The sequence below is a fragment of the Kogia breviceps genome, chromosome 6 (genome assembly GCF_026419965.1).
Source record: "Kogia breviceps isolate mKogBre1 chromosome 6, mKogBre1 haplotype 1, whole genome shotgun sequence".
NCBI classification, from domain to species: Eukaryota; Metazoa; Chordata; class Mammalia; order Artiodactyla; family Physeteridae; genus Kogia; species Kogia breviceps.
The window spans coordinates 95,034,730-95,059,192 of NC_081315.1; the positions used below are offsets into that span (position 1 = coordinate 95,034,730).

The following is a 24,463-nucleotide window of genomic DNA, read 5'->3' on the forward strand; positions in this document are numbered from 1 at the left end:
TAACCAGAGACTTGTGACTGGGATCTGAGGTGAGGGCAGTATTATGGGACTGAGCCCTTTAACTTGTGGGATCAGGGAGAGAGCGTCAGAATTGAACTGAATTGTTGGAAATGCAGTTGGTGTTGGAAAACTGAAGAACTGGTTGGTGTCAGAAAACACCCCAGAGTAGTAATATTTATAACTTGATATATCAATTAATAACAAAAGTAATTTTATTATGTAGATTTTTAATATAAAGAATCTAGCCTTATTCTAGGCTCAGAATTAACCAATCTTAATAAGTTAATTTGTAACTTCTGAAATGTGGCTACCTAAAACTATTCCAGCTTTAAAAAGTGAAAGTGCACACCAATCTTTTCAAATATTTTATAATACTAAAACTCTTCAAATTAACCATATCCACCTGCCAATGCAGGGGACATGGGTTCGAGCCCTGGTCCAGGAAGATCCCACATGTGGCAGAGCAACTAAACCCATGTACCACAACTACTGAGCCTGTGTTCTGGAGCCTGCAAGCCACAACTACTGAAGCCCGTGTGCCTAGAGCCCGTGCTCCACAACAAGAGAAGCCACCGCAATGAGAAGCCCCTGCGCTGCAACAAAGAGTAGCCCCCACTCACCTCAACTAGAGAAAGCCTGCGCGCAGCAACAAAGACCCACCACAGCCAAAAAAATAAATTGAATTATAAAAAAAAATAATAATCCCTCTGAATTAATATATTTCTTAACCTAAAACAATGCTAAGCAATGATTAGTTCCTCAGAAATACCAAAATCAAAGGAAAACTTAGCACCATCAGTGTAGTAACTTAAAACTATAACCTTTCAACACAGTACAAGAATTAGTGTTGTAAACTATCTCCAATCTAATTGATAGACAGAATTATGAAACTGCACAGAGTACTCATCTACTAAAGACTACCCTCTCTCTGAGTTGACATGGAATTTGATGAAATACTGTAAATGACTAAGAAAAAGTACAACAATAATTTCAGGAAATCTATTTAGTCTAGAGAATAATTTCCTCTACAAAGAGTATCAAACATATGAACATAAAATTCTACTGACTCCATAATTCATATGGATAGTAATAATTTATGGAGTAAATGGAATTTATGTTAGAATATGTGATATTCAAAATCTTAAGCAACTATATTAGCAACTAAGTAAACAACTTAGACAATCCTGGGAGGATTAGAAAGAACAATTCATCACTAATAATTCAGAGTATTACTTCTAAAAAGTAGTTTTATAGGGCTTCCCTGGTGGCGCAGTGGTTGCGAGTCCGCCTGCCGATGCAGGGGACGCGGGTTCGTGCCCCGGTCCGGGAAGATCCCACGTGCCGCGGAGCGGCTGGGCCCGTGGGCCATGGCCGCTGAGCCTGCGCGTCCGGAGCCTGTGCCCCGCAGCGGGAGAGGCCACGGCAGTGAGAGGCCCGCGTACCGAAAAAAAAAAAAAAAAAAGTAGTTTTATAGCTTGATTTTATTGTGTGTATGTGTGTATTTGTACTGGAAGAAAGAGAAGGAATGGTGATGATGTTGAGAGAATGAATTACTCAGTACAATAAAGTGACCCTCAATAAATGACAACTACTTTGTTATATTTCAGTTAGTAAAACTCCTAATAATCATCAACTTCATTTCATTTACTCTACTTTACGACCAACAGAATATATTTACATACTTCAAATACTTTTTAAGTTGGAAACAATGTAAAATAGGACTATCCTGTCATCAGCAGTTCTAAAAATGAAAGAAATAAATTTGACTATTTTGAACTGAAAGCCATGATTTTGGTATTAATAGAACTGAACTCTAACTAAAATGATTTAACCACAATGAGAAGAGATTATCTCAGTAAGCATGAATCAGCTGATACAGAGATAGAAAAAAAAAAAAAAAAGACTAAAGAGTTAATATCTGATCTAATAAGTACTATGAAATCATTGTTAAATTTCTTAGCTAGAGAAAGACACTCTCAAAGTGATATCCATGATGATTAGAGAGGAAAAATTTAGATGTAATAATCTAGACATAAGATAATAAATACCTAGATTTAAAAGGAATAAGTAAATAACGAAAACAGGTAAGTGAAAAAGAAAGAAAAAGGCATAAATTCTAAGAACACAAAATTTTATTTATAGCAGGGGTTGGCACACTACAGACTGATGCCTGTCTCTGCAAACAAAGTTTTACTGGAACAAAGCCATGACCATTAGTTCATATACTGTCTATGGCTGCTTGGCACTACAATGGGAAAGTTAAGTAGATCCAACAGAGATCATACGGTTCACACAAATCTAAACTATTTACTAGCTGGCCTATATTCGTTTCCTATGGCTGCTGTAACAAAGTACCATAAACTGAGTGGCTTAAAATAACAGAAATTTATTCTTTCACAGGTCTGGAGGCTATAAATCTAAATAAAGTATCAGCAGGGCCATGCTCTCTGAAAGGCTCTAAGGGAGAATCTGTTTCATGCCTTTCTCTTGGCTTTTGGTGTCACCAGCAATCCTTGTCATTCCTTGACTTGTAGCTGCATAATTCCAATCTCTGCATCCACTGTCACATGATCATCTTCTCCCCTGTGTCTGTCTGTCCACATGGTGTTCTCCTCTCTTAAATAACTACATCTGAAATGAACCTATTTCCAAATAAGGTCACGTTATGAGGTACTGGGGGTTAGGACTTCAAAATATTTTTGGGCGGGGGACATATTTCAACCCATAATTTGGCCCTTTATAGAAAAAGTCTGCCAACTCCTAATTTAAAAGAGTAAAAACTGGTACTTCCTTAATGGCATAGAGGTTAAGAATCCACCTGCCAACGCAGGGGACACGGTTCAAGCCCTGGTCCAGGAAGATACCACATGCCACAGAGTAACGAAGTCCATGCACCACAACTACTAAGCCTGCACTCTAGAGCCCGTGAGCCACAAGCCACAACTACTGTGCCCATGTGCCACACCTACTGAAGCCCACACACCTAGAGCCCGTGCTCCACAACAACAGAAGCCACTGCAATGAAAAGTCCATGCGCTGCAATGAAGAGTAGCCCCCGTTCACCACAACTAGAGAAAGCCCATGCATAGCAACAAAAACCCAACGCAGCCAAAAATTAAAAATAAATAAACTTTAAAAAAATAAAAGAGTAAAAAGTGAGGAGAAGTATGTCCACAATTGCCATTGAACAGTGAGGGATTTCAAAGAGAAGATCTGGGATTTTGCTTTAGATAAACTAAGCTGAAAACAAAAGAGCCCTCAAAGGATGTCAGGCAGAAAGCAATATATGTAGGTCAGAATCTGGACTGGCTTAGAGATGGAGGAAACAGGAGTAACCTAAAAATGGATGAGCATTCTCAAGGTAAATGTTTTATACAGCAGGTCAAAAATTGATCTTTAGAGAATGTTTCTGTTACATAACAATGTGATCAGATAAAAATAAGATGAGAGGATGTCACTGTTATACAACATAAGACAATAATGTAGAAAATAGTATAATTTAGTATTATGTAAACTAAAAGAGAAGCATCTCAACAGTGACAAATACAACAAAAAGGGTGAAAAGAACTAAAAAATGACCGGGGAATTTGGTTAGAATGAGACCATTGTCAGATAAAGAAAACAACCTCTAAGAAGAAAACTAAAAGGAACACTAGACAGGGGTAAGATGAAAATGCTTAAGAAATAAAGCACTATTTATTTGTATGGTGAGTACAGTAGATTAGGACATTGATGGATTCCCAGTAAACCACATCTCCTGGTATTCACATCCTTGTATAATCCTTTCCCACACAGACTCTAAGCTCAGCCAAATAACCTGCTTTAAGCCAATTTGATATTAACAGGCATTGGCAAGCAGGGGCATGATAAGCACTTTCACATGGGAACTTGTTTTCTTGGAACACTGCCATCTGGAAGCTGGCTGCCATGATGTAAGGAAGCTTGAGCTAGACTCTTGAATGATGAGAGACTGGATGGAGAGAGACTCTGATGAAAAAGAGGTCATCTGAGATATTCCAGCCCAGCAGAGCTGGCAACTGAATGCAACTGCCACAGTGACCTCGGGCCATAACTACGGGAACAGAAAAAGTGCTCAGCAAAGCCCAGTCAACCCAGAGGATCAGGAGAAATAACAAAATGTTGTTTTAGGGCACTAAATTTTGTGGTGGTTTGTAAAGCAGCGATAGATAACTGACATAGTCAGAATAGGATATATGTTTGAGAAACCCAAGTACACAAGATTGGGAATTCTTATAAAACTAAGAAGACTTGTATAGATGTGAAAAAAAAAAAGGAAAAAGAAAAACCATGTAAATACAAAGGGTAAAATTAAAATGTAAAGAGAGGGGCTTCCCTGGTGGCGCAGTGGTTGAGAGTCCGCCTGCCGATGCAGGGGACACCGGTTCGTGCCCCGGTCCGGGAGGATCCCACATGCCGCGGAGCGGCTGGGCCCGTGAGCCATGGCCTCTGAGCCTGCGCTTCCGAAGCCTGTGCTCTGCAGCGGGAGAGGCCACAACAATGAGAGGCCCGCGTACTGCAAAAAAAAAAAAAAATGTAAAGAGAAAAATTGGGCTTCCCTGGTGGTGCAGTGGTTGAGAGTCCGCCTGCCAATGCAGGGTACATGGGTTCGTGCCCCGGTCTGGGAAGATCCCACATGCTGTGGAGCAGCTGGGCCAGTGAGCCATGGCCACTGAGCCTGTGTGTCTGGAGCCTGTGCTCTGCAACAGGAGAGGCCACAACAGCGAGAGACCCACGTACCACAAAAAATAAAAATAAAAAAAATGTAAAGAGAAAAACTAAAGATAATGAAGATGAAGGAGTTGAGTCATACAAGGAATAATGGGAAAATTTAAGACTAAAAACTTGGTCATTCTGTTTTAAGAGAATACCAGGGAAAAGGGGTTTCCACATACTTCATCACTTTCATCTACTTCAATTCCACCATCTTTGTCATCATCCATTTGTTTATGTATTGTTTGAAGAGCTTCCAGACTGAATCTATCTTCTTCTGTGAAGCATGGTGGACTCAGTGACATGCAGGTATCTGAAATAGAACAAAGGGCAATTACTAACTTGCAATCCCCAAACACAAGCTATAGTCAAGAGAATGTAATTTAAAACAAAACCAACAAATTAAATTTCAGACTAAGTCAAACTAAGAGGCTTTAAGAAGTCTAGTAGGGTATTCTTCACATCAGAAGTATAATATATGGGGCTTCCCTGGTGGCGCGGTGGTTGAGAGTCCTCCTGCCAATGCAGGGGATGTGGGTTCGTGCCCCGGTCCGGGAAGATCCCACATGCCACAGAGCGGCTGAGCTCGTGAGCCATGGCCGCTGAGTCTGCGCGTCTGGAACCTGTGCTCTGCAACGGTACAGGCCACAACAGTGAGAGGCCTGCGTACCGCAAAAAAAAAAAAAAAAAAAAAAAAAAAAGTATAATATATGAACACACTGACTAAAAATAAATAATTAAATTTAATTGATATTAGTCAACTAAAACCAGTACTAAATTCAGGTTGTCTACATTCTTCCACATCTTTAACCATTTTCTTCTTATCCAGCTCATTATATTTATAAATTATTCCTCCCCCAAAACAGATAAACTCCCTCCTTTAAAAAAAATAAATAAATAAGCTAAAAATCACAGAGTACAAGGTGCTATTTTTGTATAGTCCAGTTTAAAATGTAAGTCCTAGGCAAACATCACAAAGAATACAAAAAAAAAAAAGAAATGCAGACTATTCACATGATCCTTAGACTTTTTAAATCATTTTTCTATTTAACAGAATCCAAGAGTCCACCATATGACTTTTTAAAATAAAATGTATAACTTCTTAGATTCAACAAGGAAAAACTGAATTTTTTAAAAATCTTGTTCTTCATGTTTTTCTTAACATATATTTAATTGGCTAAACCTTTTCCTATGGAAAATGAGTGAATCCTCACATTTAGGTTGTCAAAAACTAACAATTTAAAGAGAATGTGGGGTTTTTCATGGCTTAAAATGAGATTAATAAAAATTACCTCCTGTTGACTCAACTAGTAAACAGTCTACATACCAAAATGGAAGAGTACTGCCAAAACTTCACTCACACCCAATCTGGCTGACTGCTGGATTGACAAATTCCAAGAACTGACTACCAGGTCACTAAAATAATATCCTTTTAAAACATCATCAGATCCACATGTATTTCTAGGAACAGTATAGTCTTAAAGTTTAAAGTGGTTATTACCATAACAGAAGGGTTAGCCACAGTTTGGCTATCTCCTCAACAATAGTTAAAAATCTAGTTTATCACCTGGTCCTGTTATGAATTAGTTAAACTGACTGTGAACAAATCACCTGTCCTTGTATCTTAGTTACCTCTCTAAAATAAAGCAAGTAGACTAGATGTTTACTAAGCTCTATTACAGCCATAATGGCCTAAGAATATCTAATTCTGCACTTAGGGAAAAAAATTACAAGAAAAGAAGCCAGTCCTGGAGACCAACTAATAATTTTCTTAAAAAACCAATTTAAGCCTATATTACCTGCATGTTCTACTTATAGACCATTTTGGCAATTTAACATTTCTAATAGTTTTAAGTTTTTAATCTGAAACTTAATTTTGATTCCTTTAATCTTAGAAGGGAAGGAAACAGAAAAGGAAACTCTCTAAAAATGAAATTATAAGTTATGTGACATAAATATGTGTATAAATATTCAAAACTCTGATTAAGATTTGCTAAAATCTAAGAACTTACAGGCATAATGGTCAATTATGATCCCTAACTCACAAGACTTCCAGAACGCTGATATGCCCACAAGTTATTCTGAATGGATGCAAAATAAAATATAAGCTCTCAGGTATCACAATTACACATGGTGTGAAGAAGATGTGTATACAACGTGCTACTGCTTCCAGCAGACATATTTTTAACACATATTTATTTTGCTAACATATGGAGTGAAAGTTATTACAACTAGTACAATAAGGAAAGGCTCAGCATCACTCACTCTGATTAAATAGGCTTTGTTGTCAAACTCTCTAAGCAAAGTCAACAGAGGGAACGGCAGAAACATTAAAAAGCTTAAGAGAGGGCTTCCCTGGTGGCGCAGTGGTTGAGAATCCGCCTGCCGATGCAGGAGACACGGGTTCGTGCCCTGGTCCGGGAAGATCCCACATGCCGCAGAGCAACTAAGCCCGTGAGCCATGGCCGCTAGGCCTGCGCGGCCGGAGCCTGTGCTCCACAACGGGAGAGGCCACAACAGTGAGAGGCCCGCATACCGCAAAAAAAAAAAAAAAAAAAAAAAAAAAGCTTAAGAGAAAATTAAGAGGAACATATGATCTGGAAAAAACTCATATATAAACAAAATGGGTAGTTTTTTACTTAAATTAACTTAGTTAATAAAACACTATCTTTTAGGGTCTTTTAGGGTCTACTTCTCCATGAAGTATCTCATAAATACTCCTAGTGAGTACTTCTTTCTCTGAACACCATTCCATCCATTCAACAAGTATCTATTGAGCACCTACCATGTGTCAGGCATTAGAAATACCACAGTACACAAAAGAGATAAGAATTCCTCATAAAACTTACATTCTAGTGGAGGAGATGAGCATAATAAGATAAATAAAAGGCATAGAATGTTAGTAGTGGTAAATATTAAGAAAAAACAAAGCAAAAAGCAGATAATGAAATGCCAAGGGATTTGAAATTTTCAACTGTATCTTTATTCTCAAATCACCTTTTAATGTTGTACTTTTAATTAACCTTTAATTGCTTAATGTCATTTTGTCCATACAACTAAGCTTATGAAAAGGGCAGGGATCATGTTATTCCATTTCTCACATGCTCATAATACCTAGGACTTAGCTGGGCACAATCTGGACCTCTGATAAATTCTGTTACTTCATACATTAACTAAATCACAAAGTTCTAGGCTTCTATACTGTGCTAACCAGTGACAGGCATTAGAAATTAAAGAGATAAAAGAGTATCCTGTACTTGGAAAAACCGCACAGTCTAGGGAGGAAGAAGGCATGTTATTGGATTAGGTACCACTAAGAACATTAATTGTAGGGCATTATGACAGCATGGAGAAAGGGCACCTAATCCAGACTGGGAAAGGAAAAGTCAGAAGTTTTCCAGAGGTAACCGTGGGGAGTTTTAAAGGACCTGTAGTTCATGACCTTGGGAAGGAGAGAAAAGCATGCCTGGAAAAAGAAACATCATATGTTCAGTGGCATGAAAAGAACATGAAACACTCAGAGAAATGCAACTGGTTAATATGTCTGGTACAGATAATATGTGGGTGGGAAAAAAAAAAAAAAAAGAGGAGGTTGATAAGAAGGGGTCAAATCTCTAAAATTGGTTTTCCATACTAAGGAATTTGGATTTTTATACTGAAAACTGAGAAGCCCATAAGGGATTTCAAGGAGAAAACCGACACAACCAGATTCATTATAGAAAGACCATTCTGGAGACAGTGGAAAATAGACAAAATGGAAGCAAGACTGGGAGCCACAGCTGTCGGGAAGTGCTTCAGGAATCCTGGCTGCACTCAACAGGCCATGCCCCCAAATGGAGGAGGTAAATGATGAAGGCTGCTCTAAGGCTTGGTGTTTTGCCAAATTGGAACAGCAGAAGGAAAGGAAAGACAGGGGTTGAGGATATGGCAAGAGTGATCCATTTCTCCACATAAAATTTTATTTCCTTTTGGTACAGTGACTTAAGGCCTAGAAATCTAACTTAGAATAGTTGTGAATTCTGAACTCCATTACCTGTTCTAAGGTCTTTTTCACTTTTTCTCAGTTGTTTCCATTCTAGGTTACTTTAGCACAAATGATCATTTTTAACTGACCTAAATTTCCTTTAAAATATACAAAATGATATAAAAGAACTGTACATATAATGAATCAGGTATAATGGTTTCAAAGACAACTGCTAAAATACCAAAATCAGTCTCCTTTGCCAACATCGTACAGACATCTACCTTAGCTACCCAAAATGCACTATGTACTCCACAGCCAGAAAAGGTTTCTCATCTAAACAGAATTCACTTGTTCATTTAAACATGATATGGAGTGCCTGTCATGTGCCAGGCCCTGTACTTGGTGCTGGACACCCAACTAAGACAAATTTCCTCCCCTTGGTGCCCTCACCTTGAGTTAAATGCAACATGGTGTGATATATCTTTCTAGCATTATTATTATGCCGAGCATTCCTTTCTTTTCTCTGGATCAAGGCCAGCACATTCCACTGAGAAAAAAAGGAATCAGCTGAAACAGAGTAAGACTTAACCAAAGTCAGCAATCAACACCATTGTTAAATTCCACCTTGTTTTCCTCTACCCAAAGCCAAACAAACGCTCAATCTGATTCTGCAGAAACAGTTACCAAATTAAAATGATTTCACCTAGTAAGAAACATCTGATATATTCCAGAAGCCAATGCTCTTTTATGTACATAATGTAATCCCTACAACCCTGTGTGAGGAACATATTATCTCCATTTTTCAGATGAGGAAATGAGACTAATGAGTTACTTTCTTAAGATCACACCCCTAGAAATGACAGACCTGGGATTCACACCAGTCTTCAAGACTCCAATTCATAATCGAGTGTCAGTATACTGAACATAAATGCGTCAGTGTCACCAGTGTCAGAGAATAATAAAGGACTGCTATCATAGATACTGCCAGAACCTGGCTGAGAAGCAGAGAGAACCAAGAAGCATAAATGTGTCCCAAGGAAGGGGATCACTAGATAACCTCATAAATGACAGACATAATCTAAAATACAGACCTATACTTCTTAGATTACTTCTTCTTTTGATAATAATATACCTTTAATTCACACTCCCCTTGAACAAACCTTTACAATAAGTATATTACCACAGTAACAGACATATGTTGAAAGTTTAAACATATATAAATATTAGAAGCCAACTAAATAAACTTCTGAATTTGTTACTTATCTAGCAAAATACATAAACGCCAGACTTCAGGTTAGAAGCCAGGTATACAAAGGGTAAAAACAAACCAACTTAAATATGGCAAGTACAATGACAGACATGTAATAAATATATAATGGCAGTAAAACTAAGGGAGTAGTCCTGTATAGCAAGAAGAAGATTTGGGGAGAAAGTGATATTTACACATTGATTCTTGAAAGATGAGCAAGTGTTCTCTAGGAAGACATGAATAGGCAAGAACATAAGCTGCTAATAGTTATTATACTAACAAAATAATGATGACAATAACTATCAATTACAGAGTGTCTATAACATATTAGATAAATGTATATATAAATTATATATTTCACTTTGTTTACAAAATAGGCATTATTATTACCATTTGACTAGGTAATTAAGTGAAAAGACTGACAATATCATTGAGGGTCAGATTATGGAGGGATCTACAGATTATTCTAAAGTGACAATAAAGGGGAAAAAATATTAATAAATTACTCACTGAAACCCTCTACTTGCAGTTTCCTTGACCTACAAAGCTCTTTCTCCCAAGTACACCCACTGTTGGTTCATTCCAACACAAATGTTTCTCCTCAGAGGTCATCTTATTTCCCTATCTAAAATAGCCTTCCCCTTTTCTATTTGTTATATTTTTCTTCACAGCACTTAATCACAGTGCACATATTATGTATTTATTTTCTTACTGTCCAATCCTCCACTATAATGCAATCATGAGATGAAAGGCTTTGTTTTGATTGTTGCTCTTTTCTGAGTGCCTAGAACGGTGTCTGGTACATAGTAAGCGCTCAAAAAATACGTTTACTGCATTACTTACCTAACTAGTTTCCAATATAAATGTTTGGAAGAGAAAAACTTTTCATGAAATTACTTGGCTGATTAGACAACTAAGACGTAGAAAGTGACAATAAAACCCCTCACCTCTTTATAGTACTAAAGTTAACTCTGTTAGTAGAAATCTACTAATATTACTCCTGCTCCAATTAAAACTATTCAGTGGCCCCCAAGAGCCTAAAGTATAAAGTCTATTTTTTCACTGTCAAATACTGCTGTTTAAATACTTAATGAACAAAATATACAACACATTATAAAAAAAATAGAGGGGAACTTTAAAATATTTAAGATTCAAGGCCCTTATACTTTAGCAGCAAAGATAAAATTTCATGAAGGCAAGGACTAAGCTTGTTTTATTCATTACTATATATTATTACTATTATTATATATGTTTAACATATGTACATTATTATTAGACAGTACCACTCCTAATAAATAATTATGGCTGACTGGCTTTTACATGCAAGCAATTGCATTTTTGGTGGTATTAGGAAAGAGAAATTGGATTTTAATAAGTGGGGTTAGAAAAAGAGAAAACAAGAACAAACCCACAGAGGAAATAAGATGACATCTGGGACCCACAAAGAGCAGTCTGGCTAGCAGCCTGGCTCTCTACTGAGAGTGCCACTCAGTGCTCCTCGCTGCTCAACCTCTCCTCCAGCTGCTGCTGCAGGCCTTCAGTGGAGGGGTGGGGAGGCCAGTCCCACATAACAAAGAACTGTCCTCTGCTAGCTAACAGTACTGCCCAGAGGGAGGAAGAAAACACTAGCAAGCATGGGTGGAGGAGCAGTGGGATATGAATCTGGAAAGATGGCTTGGGGCTATCAGTCAGTGAATGACAATGAACCAAGAAAGAAGAGTCTAAAAGAAACCACTGATCATTTTTAAGTGAACTGTGACTTGATGGCAAATATAATAGAAATCACAACTTATATTTTGTGTAGTGCTTTCAAGTTCAAAAAATGCTTCCCATATAGTCAGTTTTACTTTAATCTAGAGAAAAAACTAGTCTCAGTTTACATGCTTGTTACTAGTGAATGCGTATTCCAACAGTACAGGCAGGAAGTAACAATATAAACTACAACCACAGCAGTGAGGATAGATGGAAGAGGTCAGACTGAAGTGACAACTGAGTGTAGTAAGAGAAAGGAGACAAATATGACTGACATTTTTAGAATGAACTAAAAGTCTAGGTAAAACAAAGGTACACTTCTATTTGGCTGAGTGAAACCAAACAACATAGTTACAAAATGCGCCAAATGTGATTCCATTAAGCCTTTACTAGAGGCATAAATATTTATGCCATATTCTATATTTTGTTGTCCCAGGCAATTGATATAGGCAAGGAATACAGTTCAGAAATGTAAGAAAATAAGAGCTTAAGAAATAAATGAAACCGAAAAAGTAAATCCAGCCTTTAAAGCTAGTTTCTCTCCTATAATACCTTTAAGGTCAGCAAATTTCATGCAGAAGAGAACTAAGGAGGAGAGCCAGCCAACTTTTAATCACAAACCAATGACTGTAGCCCATTAACAATGTGCATCATATACTGCCAAGAACGTGGCTTACCATGCTGGCAACTATTTATGAGTCCCATGATTAGGATTTTCTTAATTACTACCACTGAGAGAAAATTTTTAAATAAATATTGTTCATATTTAGTACTTCCATTAATAGTTCAAGCATTTATCAAATCAAACACTTCAATCTGAATATTTTGAGAACAAATTTTCCCTAAAATCTTCAGAGATAACTGTTTGGTGTCATTTTTCAATAAACCAACAATCTGATTCAAACTCAAAAAGAAAGTGAATAATGTCTTCTTTCTTTTTTGATATCCTCTTTAAGGTAGAGTCTGCCTTATTTCTCTTATTATCCCAATGTCTAGCATATCACCAACACCTGGCATACAGGAGGATTAATGGATGTTTCTCAAAAAGTCTAATAAATAAATAATAAAGACTGCCACATACTTTTTTAAAGAGAAGTTTCAACCCATAATCTATTATATTTCCCGATATATGGTAGATATTCAAACTATGCTAATATTTACTGAAAGTATATTACATGTCAGAACAACAAATGAGAAAAGGAAAATTGTAACTCGTATACACAACTCTATACCAGGATGCTATAAAAATGCAGGTGGATTCTGAATCTCAAATGTTTAACTCAGATTTTTGAAAAGTTCAACAAAGGAGACAGACCTCACCAACAACAGGGCTGAGAAACCACTGCTGATATATCAAACTATGGCTTAAGTATTATACTGAAAAGAAAATAAAGAGCCTTTATTTTGAAACCCTTTCTGATTGATGACTGCCTCTTGGAGCTCTGAATCACTGACTTTGTTTACAAAGTACTCATGAATTAGTCTGACTCTTGTAAAAAGAAAGAACTTTCCCCTCATCTGTCAGCTAAAAATTTCCCCTAAAAATTGCTAAGTTCAATTACACCTTCCAAATGTTTTAAACAGACTATCTGATACAAACTCAGTTACTTAGGTCCTTTCTCACTTTCCAGGGATATTTTTCAACTTACCATCTTCTGATTATTTCACTCCCACTTATTCCCCCACCCTCACAAAGCATCTTGTCCTTGCCACCTCAGAAAGTTCCTGCTAATCTTCTCAAAGAGCCTCTCTAAAGGTAGGAGACAAGGTGATGCCTCTGCCTCAAAACTATATTAATATGCAATTCATTTACCAACATATTCCTCAACCCCAAAATATCTCCACTTATATTCGTGGTTAACCAATATGTTCCTTTAATGTATGTAAATAAATGAGAAGTATTTATGCAGCTGTATTTATCTCTAGATTCACTGACAGCTGCCTAATTTTTTCCACTGTGTTTTATACTATAACCTCCTAGAAAGCAATACTATATCTGAGTATACTTTGCTGCATCTGTCATATGCAGGAAAATACTGTTGACTAGGTGCAAAACACAAAAGTAAACAGATGCATGCATATACTTATTTACTGACTCCTAACTTCCCAGGATGCTATAAACACTAACTTTATCTATCTATCTATCTACCTATCTACCTATCTATTTATTTATTTATTTATGGCTGCATTGGGTCTTCATTGCTGTGCACGGGCTTTCTCTAGTAGTGGCGAGCAGGGGCTACTCTTTGTTGCGGTGCGCGGGCTTCTCACTGCGGTGGTTTCTCTTGTCGCAGAGCACGGGCTCTAGGTGTGTGGCCTTCAGTAATTGTGGCACATGGGCTCAGTAGTTGTGGCGTGCAGGCTTAGTTGCTCCATGGCATGTGGGATCTTCCCAGGCCAGGGCTCGAACCCATGTCCCCTCATTGGCAGGCAGATTCTTAACCACTGTGCCACCAGGGAAGCCCTAAACACTAACATTTTGATTAGCAACATTATGTGCACAGAGTAGTGAAATAGCTTTGCTTATTTTTATTTGTTTTGGAGGGAAGAAAAAGATAATTCAAAGTTACAACCAGAACACTGTGCATGTACTTAATGCCACTGAATTATATACTTAAAATGGTTTAAATGGTAAATTTTATGTTATATATATTTTACCATAATTTTTTTAAAAGCTATAAGCAAAATATAAGCTATGGAGAACAAAGACCATTAAAATCATTCTACCTATATCAACACCTCAGGAAATAAAGAGAACATTGTTGTTACTGCCAGGCATTGATCCAACTGTTTCACTTCTCTCTCAGTGCGAGAACTTAACAACAGACAAAAATAAAATCAGTATCCCAATTTTTCAGATGAGAAATGTTGAGCACTTTGTAGGAGGAAAAAGAACTTTTAATTCATTCTCATTCTGCCTCTTATTATATAACCTCAGGAAAGTTATTTAACTTATTTGCCTTAACTTCTTCATCTGTAAAATGGGAATAATAGTAAATTTGCAAGGTTGCTGTTAGAATAAAATGAGACATCTATACATAAAACACCTAACACAGTGTGCGGCACATACTTGGAACTTCATAGACAACACTCAATAGATACTTTTTATTATTATCCAGAAAGGTAAGGTGCCTGTTGAAATTAAACAGCACAGTAGGAATTCAATGCCAAGTCTCCTGCAATCTAAGTGTACTCTTCCTATAATATCAATATTACTATTACCTTAACAGATATAAAAAACATTAGTTTTTAATTAGACTTAACTCTAAATATCTTTTGGCCAACCCCAAAACCAAATACACCTTAAAATACAAAGAGAGAAGATAAAGAGGGAGCAGAGTATTTGTTGGGTAACTTATATGCCAGGTGCCTTACTTGGTTATCTAATTCTACTTCTCTCAACAAACCTACCAAGTTGGAATCATGCTACTACTTCACACAATGAATTAGCCAAGACTCTCATATGTAAAGTAATTTACCCACAGTGAAAAGCTTTAACCATTTTATTGAAATTCAACCTAGGTCTGTCCAAATCCAAAGAACTTTATTTTTCCCTATATCCCACAATCTGTCAAAAGAAAGACTTCTTAGTTTTAAAAATACCCAAAAAGAATATTTTGTGCTATATTCCCATCTCCTAGAACATCACCTGAAACATAACAAGTACTCAATAAGTATGAACTGAATGAGTGAATCAATATAGAAACTTGATGAGTGGTTATGGGTAAGCTGGTTTATATTTATATTTGCCTACCTTTAATTACACTAGAAAATGTTCTCTTTTTATATGAAACAATCAAATCAACAAAATATAACCAAACCACCAAATGTGATAAAGTACCAAGCACTTTAGCTGACAGCAACTCCATTCTTACAAGTGCTAAGGGTCAAAAACTCTAAGGTCATTCTTGACGACACTCACATGCGTCACATCCAACCTCAGGAAACCTGTCGGTTCTACCTGTGAAACATTATGTAGACCCTATTCAGAGTCATAATCTCTCGCATGGATTACTGTCCCTCATCTTTAATGATTTCTCTCCCTTCCTTTTATAGCTAAATCCATGGCCACCCATTATAATCACTCCTCTGCAAACACCCTCAACTCCCTTGCCATTCTCTCACTTCATCATTCTTGGTTAGCAAAGCCACAACAATTAGATAAAAACCTAATTCTCCACCTACTGTGCATCTATACGCATGCATCTAAACACAGCTGATCATGATGCCTTAAATCCATAGCCACAGACTTCAACAGCACCCTTAATGTTGCCAGGCAATCATACTGTAACTCCCTGGTCTATTCACTCTCCCACTCTATTTCACATCTTCCTGATCCTCAACCCTCAATGTCTTCTCCCCACCCTTACTCATGGCAATGACTTTGCTTCCTATGCTTCACTGAAAGAAAAAAAAAATTTTAATGAAGCAATTAGAAGAGATCTTCCACAAACTCTCACAACCCATCAAACTACCTCCCAGTGTAGACACTAGGAGTGTAGACACTAAACCTCATACTGTGCCTCTGGCCTATTAACACAGAGGAATTATCCAAGTTTCTATATAATGCCAATCCCTACACTTGTGAACTAAATCTTATCCCATCAAGCTCCTCAAGAGCACTACTCCATGTATTCATCCTTAACATTTTGTTCTCAGTGGATCATTGGCATCAGAATATAAACATGCTTTTCTCCCACCCTTTAAAAAAAAGAAAAAAAAGGCAAAACACTCTCAACTCCACTTTACTACTTCCCTTTGCAGAAAATCTCCTTGAAAACATTGCTAACTTACCATCTTGAATTTCTCTCCTCCTGTTCTCTGTTAAAAAAACACTCCAGGGCTTCCCTGGTGGCGTAGTGGTTGAGAATCCGCCTGCCGATGCAGGGGACACGGGTTCGTGCCCCGGTCCGGGAAGATCCCACATGCCGCAGAGCGGCTGGGCCCGTGAGCCATGGCCGCTGAGCCTGTGCGTCCGGAGCCTGCGCTCCGCAATGGGAGAGGCCACAACAGTGAGAGGCCCGCGTATCACAAAAAAATTAAAAAAAAAAAAAAAAAAAAACCACTCCAGCCAAAACAATCTTCAGAAAGAACAGAGCTGGAGGAACAACACTTCCTGACTTCAGACTATACTACAAAGCTACAGTAATCAAAACAGTAGGGTACCGGCACAAAAACAGACACAGATCAACGGAACATAACAGAGATCCCAGAAATAAACCCACACACTTATGGTCAATTGATCTATAAGAAAGGAAGCAAGAATATACAATGGAGAAGACAGTCTCTCCAATAAGTGGTTCTGGGGAAACTGGACAGCTACATGTAAAAGAATGAAATTAGAACATTCTCTAACCCATATACCAAAATAAACTAAAAATGGACTAAAGACCCAAATGTAAGACCAGATACTATAAAACTCCTAGAGGAAAACATAGGTGGAACACTCTTTGACATATATCACAGCAATATTTTTTTGGATCTGCCTCCTTAAGTAAAGGAAATAAAAGCAAAAATAATCAAATGGGACCTACCTAAACTTAAAAGCTTTTGCACAGCAAGGGAGACCATCAACAAAAAGACAACCTGATGAAGGGCAGAAAATATTTGCAAATGATATGACCAATAAGGGGTTAATATCCAACATATATAAATAGCTCATATAACTCAACATCAAAAAACAAATCACTCAGGCTTCCCTGGTGGCGCAGTGGTTAAGAATCCACCTGCCAATGCAGGGGATACGGGTTCGAGCCCTGGTCAAGGAATACCCCACATGCCACAAAGCAACTAAGCTCATGTGCCACAACTGCTGAGCCTGCAATCTAGAGCCTGTGAGCCACAACTACTGAGCGTGTGTGCCACAACTACTGAAGCCTGCATGCCAGAGCCCATGCTCCACAACAAGAGAAGCCACCATAATGGGAAGGCCACACACCACAACAAAGAGTAGCCCCCACTCGCCGCAACTAGAGAAAGCCCGCACGCAGCAACAAAAACGCAAAGCAGCCAAAACTCAATATTTTTTTTAAAAAAGGTGATTAAAAAAAAAAAAAAAAAACCACTCAATTAAAAAATGTGCAGAAGGACTGAATAGACATTTTTCCAAAGACAAAATGCAGATAGCCAACAGGAACATGAAAAAAATTCTGACCATCAGTAATCATCAGAGAAATGCAAATCAAATCCACAACGAGATTATCACCTCACACTTGTCAGAGTGGCTATCATCAAAAAGAACACAAATAAAAAATGTTGGAGAGGAAATGGAGAAAAGGGAACCCTTGTACACCGTTGGTGGGAATGTAAATTGGTATAGCCACTGTGGAAAACAGTACAGAGGTTTCTCAAAACACTAAAAATAGAACTACCATTTGGCCCAGCAATTCCATTCCTGGGAATATATCCCCCCCCCCAAAAAAAAAACAGAACACGAATTCAAAAAGATACATGCACCCCAATGCTCATAGCAGTATTATTTACAATTGCCAAGATATGGAAGCAACCTAAGTGTCCACCAACAGATGAATGGATCTGGATGTGGTATATAAATACAATGGAATACTACTCAGCTATAAAAAAGAATGAAATTTTGCCATTTGCAGCAACATGAATAGATTTGGAAGGTATTATGCTGAGTGAAATAAGGGAGACAGAGAAAGACAAATACTGTATGCTTTCACTTATATGTAGAACCTAAAAAATACAACAAACTAGTGAATATAACAAAAAAGATAGACTCAGATATAGAGTCTGCTCTATAGTGTCTGGGCGGGGTGAGGGCAATATATCGGTGGGGAAGTGAGAACTACAAGCTACTGGGTGTAAGATAGGTTCAAGGATGTACTGTGCAACACAGGGAACACAGCTAATACGTAATAACGGTAAATGGAAAGTAACCTTTAAAAATTGTATAAAAGGGACTTCCCTGGTGGCGCTGTGGTTAAGAATCTGCCTGCCAATGCAGGGGACACAGGTTCAATCCCTGGTCCAGGAAGATCCCACGTGCCGCAAAGCAACTAAGGCCATGCACCACAACTACTGAACCTGCACTATAGAGCCTGTGAGCCACAACTACTGAAGCTCACGTGCTACAACTACTGAAGCCTGTGCATCTAGAGCCCATGCTCTGGAAGAAGAGAAGCCACCGCAATGAGAAGCCCGCGCACCGCAACAAAAAGTAGCCCCTGCTCACCACAACTAGAGAAAGCCCACGAGCAGCAACGAAGACCCAATGCAGCCAAAAATTAAATAAATAAATAAATAAATTTTTAAAAGAATTATGAAGATGGTTGACAGAGATCTGTGTCGCTTTCTTATTTACTATCAGTTATGTGTCCTATTTTCTATCTTTTCATAATTTTATACCCATCTCAATTAACATCAACCTATATCAGGTATTTTAATAAATACTATCAACAAGTTATTAAGTAAATAAATAAACAGCACTTAAAGCATAAAAAGAAATGAATGCATTAAAATATTTTACAGAAGTCAAGTATGTGCATGGGTGTGTGTGTGTCAAATTGTTAGAGCTAGCAAGACTTCATGGAAATTAAATCTTCAAGGAGCCACTCTGGTTATGCCACAAATTCAAGCATTTAGCAGAACTCACTAGCAACAACAGACTCATGGATACATGGGTGGGATGGTGTCAGATTTGTGTTTTCTATAGAATATTGAGGTAGCTGCAGAGTGTGGATTCGAGGACAACAGACTGAAGGCAGAGAGACAAGTTATTTTATTATGCCAAGCCACAAGGTCTAAACTAAGATTGTGCTAATAAGGTGAGACAGAAATATTTAAAGAGACAAAAATATTTAAAAGGTAAGTTTTACAAATTTCTAGAACTCTCATTCATTCCACTATGGTATGCAGTCTCCATCAAATAGATATGTCATCAATCAGAAAAAGACCTCATTGATTATCAAGCATAAATATAACTATGCATCATTTTCCTTTGTATTTCATAATTTTAGAGAAAGATATATAAACTAAATCTCATAATTTTAGAGAAAGATATATAAACTAAATCTCTGAATGATTAGATACTAAAAACTAAACTCATACTATTATAAACCTGTTTTTTTGGGGGGGGCAATTAGCAATAGAAGACTGTTCTTACAGACAATCCAAGAAAACTTCACCTACCACATGACAGATGGGAACGCTGCAACAGGTCCCTTCTATTTCAGGATATGAGGAAAGGACAAGATACAGGGTGGCATCAAATTAGGCAGAATCTGGCCTAGCAGGACATGATATCAAAAAGAGACTGACAATTACAGCATTCTTCCTGCCTACAGAACTCAGTCAGAAATTTCTAAGAAATGATTTAGAATGATCTAGAATGGAATGAAAGAAGTCATTCATAAAATAGTACTGATCATTTTAAGTAATGTTAGTTTTGCTTCCTGAAATGATGTGACTGTGTAGATCCTATATTGAAAAGTCTTATTTACACTATTACCATAATCCAGGCATAAATTTCATTTCTATCCAAAGAAAGAGCTTTGCCACAGAAAGACATGATTTCTATCCTAAATGTAGCTATACCCTTAACAATTAAGAGCAAAGCTCTTTGCAGATCAGCAATCTGAAGATGATCAGAACTGGGTCAGTTTTCTAAACGCAAACTTTTAGCTCTTTTTCTGATGGGGGTGGGGTGGGGGGGGGGATGGAAGAAGTGAGAACAACATCTGTATGTTGTCTGGATTAAAAGCTCAAATCCAGTTCCTTCCTCTCCTCCTCTCCACTGCTGCCATCAGAGATAACCTCATCACTTCCCCCACAGCTTTCCTGTAATGGTCTCCCTATCTCTAGTACCACCAGGCTACAAATGTATCCCCTTTTACAGCCACCATATCTTTAGAATATGAAGATGGTCACATCACCCCTCCTGATGAAATCCTTCAGTACTTCCCAATCCCCCAAAGAATAAAACCCAATCACCCCAGCATGAAATACAAAGACATTCTGATCCCTGAAGAATCACTTCACTAGTGATTACCCCCTCTATAAAGCCTTCCTGACTGCTTAGCAGATATTTCCTATTCTCCACTTTCACAGCATTTTTATGCATAACTATTATAATCACATGTAACTGTCTACCTATCAGCTCATATATTCCCTAAATAATCATAATACCATCAACTCTGGCAACAGACATGAGCTCTAATCTCAATTTCACTACAGTAACCATGTAACCTTCAGCAAACCTCTTAACATCTTTGGTTCTTAACTTCCTCACCAGCAAAATTAGCATAAAGTATTCACCCTCATAACTTATGAGTAGCATTGAAAAATATAAGTAAAAAATAATACATGGTTTTAGTAAACCTGGAGAACTATAGTGCAGCTAACAACACCCATAAAACCTAAAAAGAAACTAACATGTATTATACAAAGGAACTAAATCTTCTCTATGGAAGGCATAAGCCCTACTTTTGTGACGAGGATATAGGTAATGAGTTTTATTTAAGTAAAATGTCCTGCTTTTCAGAGCAAAGAAGTAACAAGACACCTTAAATGCGACCTTCAACTTTAAATCAACAAAATTACAATTAATTTTATATAAATGCTTATTAAGTCTTCAGAGAAATTAGTATTCAAACAAAAACAACACAGCCTCAGTTCCTAGAAACTTTTTATTCAAAACTACTGACAAATCTAGCATGTAACGGCATTACCTTTAAAAATAATGCAAGCGTGATGAAAATGACTTAAGTAAAATTTTTAAAAATTCATTTAAAATATGGGACACATATTTTCTACAAAGACATTTGGTATTTTAAAGTTGCCTCAGCAAACCTGGGCTCCTCCCTTTTAATATGTCCTTTTAATATGTCCCTGTGTGTCTCATCATTTCATAAGGAATAACTTCCTGGGAAAGGAAGGGTAAGAAAGGAAGGAAAGAGGAAATTCTTAAATGAGAGCAGACAACAGGAACTGGAGATAGGGATTAGCAACTGTAATATGTGCTGTTCTAATGAAGAAGAAGGGGGAGAGAAGGCTAAACTGGAGGGAAGGAGAGCAGCACAGTCTGGGGTCTCCAGTTACTGCATCAGTGAGAGAGAGGGAGGAAAAAGCCCATCCCGGGGATAAGACACCACAAATACAAAACAATATATTTAAAATTACTACAGTACAGTACAGTACTATATAGCCGATTGTGTTAGTTGAGTACCTAGGTTAACTTTGTTGGACTTAGGAACAGAACTTTCAGACAGAGCTCATTCGTATGTAGGGGACTTACTGTATACTGAATCTTCAAAGCACAAATAAAAACAACCCTTCCCACTATGAGAATGAACTTAAATCTGAAGGAAACAATTTTCTTCAAGACTATATTTAGTGACAATAAGGAATTAAGCAGGCAAATTAGATTTCAAGGAACTAACTCTTACAAACACAATTGGTTTGAAAGTTTTCATGTTAAATATAAGGTAAAATTTTACTAAAATTATACTGAAGTAATTTTTTTAAGTAAAATTTCAACTGAATTTCAAGTACAAAGTTATGCAGCAACCACACAGAGCCTTACTTCTTACTGCATTACATGAATTTTAATCCCTGAAAAGTATAACAAGGTTCTCTTTGTTTAAACTCTGGTGGAAAGAAAAAAAAAATCAATAACTACTTTGACAGCAGTTTTAATTACTGGTAACTTAAGAAACTAAAGTCTTAAAATTCCTTTTTCTCCCTAATATCACATGTACTTTTCTACCTAACCTCTTGGGAATGACACACTCAACTATGTGCCTAAAGAAGTCAAAGTTTCTCTCAAGCATCCAGTGTTTAATTTGAAGGAAGACAAACTAAGAAAAACCAATGATTTGGAAAACAGGAAGCCTAGGTTGTGCAGACAGATCTATACATACATACACTAGTAGCTTCTATTTCCTATAAACCAGAGGGACTCAACCAGATCTCAAAGGTTACTTCTAACCAAAACCACACAAAGACACTACAAAAAAAAGAAAATTACAGGCCAATATCACTGATGAACATAGATGCAAAAATCCTCAACAAAATACTAGCAAACCGAATCCAACAATACATTAAAAGGATCATACACTGTTATCAAGTGGGATTTATCCCAGAGATGCAAGGATTTTTCAACATCTGCAAATAATCAATGTGATACACCACATTAACAAATTTAAGAATAAAAACCACATGATCATCTCAATAGACACAGAAAAGGCTTTTGACAAAATTCAACATTCATTTACACAGAAACTGTCCAGGAAGTAGGCACAGAAGGAACATACCTCACCATAATCAAAGCCATGCATGACAAACTCACAGCTAACATCATACTCTATAGTGAAAAGCTGAAAACATTTCCTCTAAGACTGGGAACAAGACAAGGATGCCTACTCTCATCACTTTTATTCAACATAATATTGGAAGTCCTAGCCACAGTAGTCAGACAAGAAAAAGAAATAAAAGGAATCCAAATTAGAAAGAAGTAAAATTGTCACTGTTTGCAGATGACATGATACTACAAAGAGAAAATCCTAAAGATGCCACCAGAAACTACCAGAGCTCTTCAATGCATTCAGTAAAGTGGCAGGATACAAAATTAATACACAGAAATCTGTTACATTTCAAAACACTCACAAAACAGTATCAGAAAGAGAAATTAAGGAAACAATTACATTTACCATCACATCAAAAAAAAATAAAATATCTACAAATAAACCTACCTAAGGAGTTTGTAAAAGACTTGTACTCAGAAAACTGTTAAGACACTGATGAAAGAAATTGAAAACAACACAAACAGAAGGAAAAATATATCATGTTCATGGACTGAAAGAATTAATGTTGTTGAAATGACAATACTATCCAAAGTAATCTACAGATTCGATGTATTCCCTATCAAAATAACAAGGGCAGACTTCCCTGGTGGCGCAGTGGTTAAGAATCCTCCTGCCAATGCAGGGGACACGGGTTCAAGCCCTGGTCCAGGAAGATCCCACATGCCACGGAGTCACTAAGACTGTGTGCCACAACTACTGAGCCTGCGCTCTAGAGACTGCGAGCCACAACTACTGAAGTCCGCATGACTAGAGCCTGTGCTCCACAAGAGAAGCCACCACAATGAGAAGCCCACGCACCACAACAAAGAGTAGCTCCTGCTCACCTCAACTAGAAAAAGCCCACGTGCAGCAACGAAGACCCAACACAGCCAAAAATAAATTAATTGATTAAATTTTAAAAATAAATAAAAATTTAAAAATAACAAGGGCATTTTTCACAGAACTAGAACAAATAATTTTAAAATCTATGTGGACACACAAAAGACCCCAAATAGCCAAAACAATCTTGAGAAAGAAGAAGAGACCTGGAGAAATCATGCTCCCTTACTCAGACTATACTACAAAGCTACAATAATCAAAACAGTATGGTAATGGCAGAAAAACAGACACCTAGACAATCAGTGGAACAGAATAGAGAGCCCAGAACCCACACACTTAAGGTCAATTAATCTACAACAAAGGAGGCAAGAATATACAATGGAGAAAAGACAGTTTCTCCAGTAAGTGGTGCTGGGAAAACTAGATAGCTTCATGTAAAAGAATGAAATTAGAACATTGTCTAACACCATATACAAAAATAAGTTCAAAATGGGTTAAAGACCTAAGTGTAAGACCAGAAACCATAAAACTCCTAGAAGTAAACACAGAAAGAATACTCTTGATGTAAATCATAGCAATAATTTTTGGCTCTGTCTCCTAAAGCAAAAGAAATAGAACCAAAAA

The 24,463-nt window shown here is 37.3% G+C and overlaps 1 protein-coding gene across 5 annotated transcripts in view; it reads right to left on the reverse strand.

Annotated features, from left to right (window-relative positions):
• The window catches only part of STIM2 (stromal interaction molecule 2), a 178,736-nt gene that overhangs the window by 99,716 nt on the left and 54,557 nt on the right, over positions 1 to 24,463 (reverse strand). For all 5 annotated transcript variants that reach the window (XM_067036315.1, XM_067036316.1, XM_059067729.2 and 2 more), the window contains exon 2: positions 4,914 to 5,044. In XM_067036315.1, the coding sequence (XP_066892416.1) occupies positions 4,914 to 5,044 (131 nt within the window). The remainder of the gene's footprint in view (positions 1 to 4,913; positions 5,045 to 24,463) is intronic.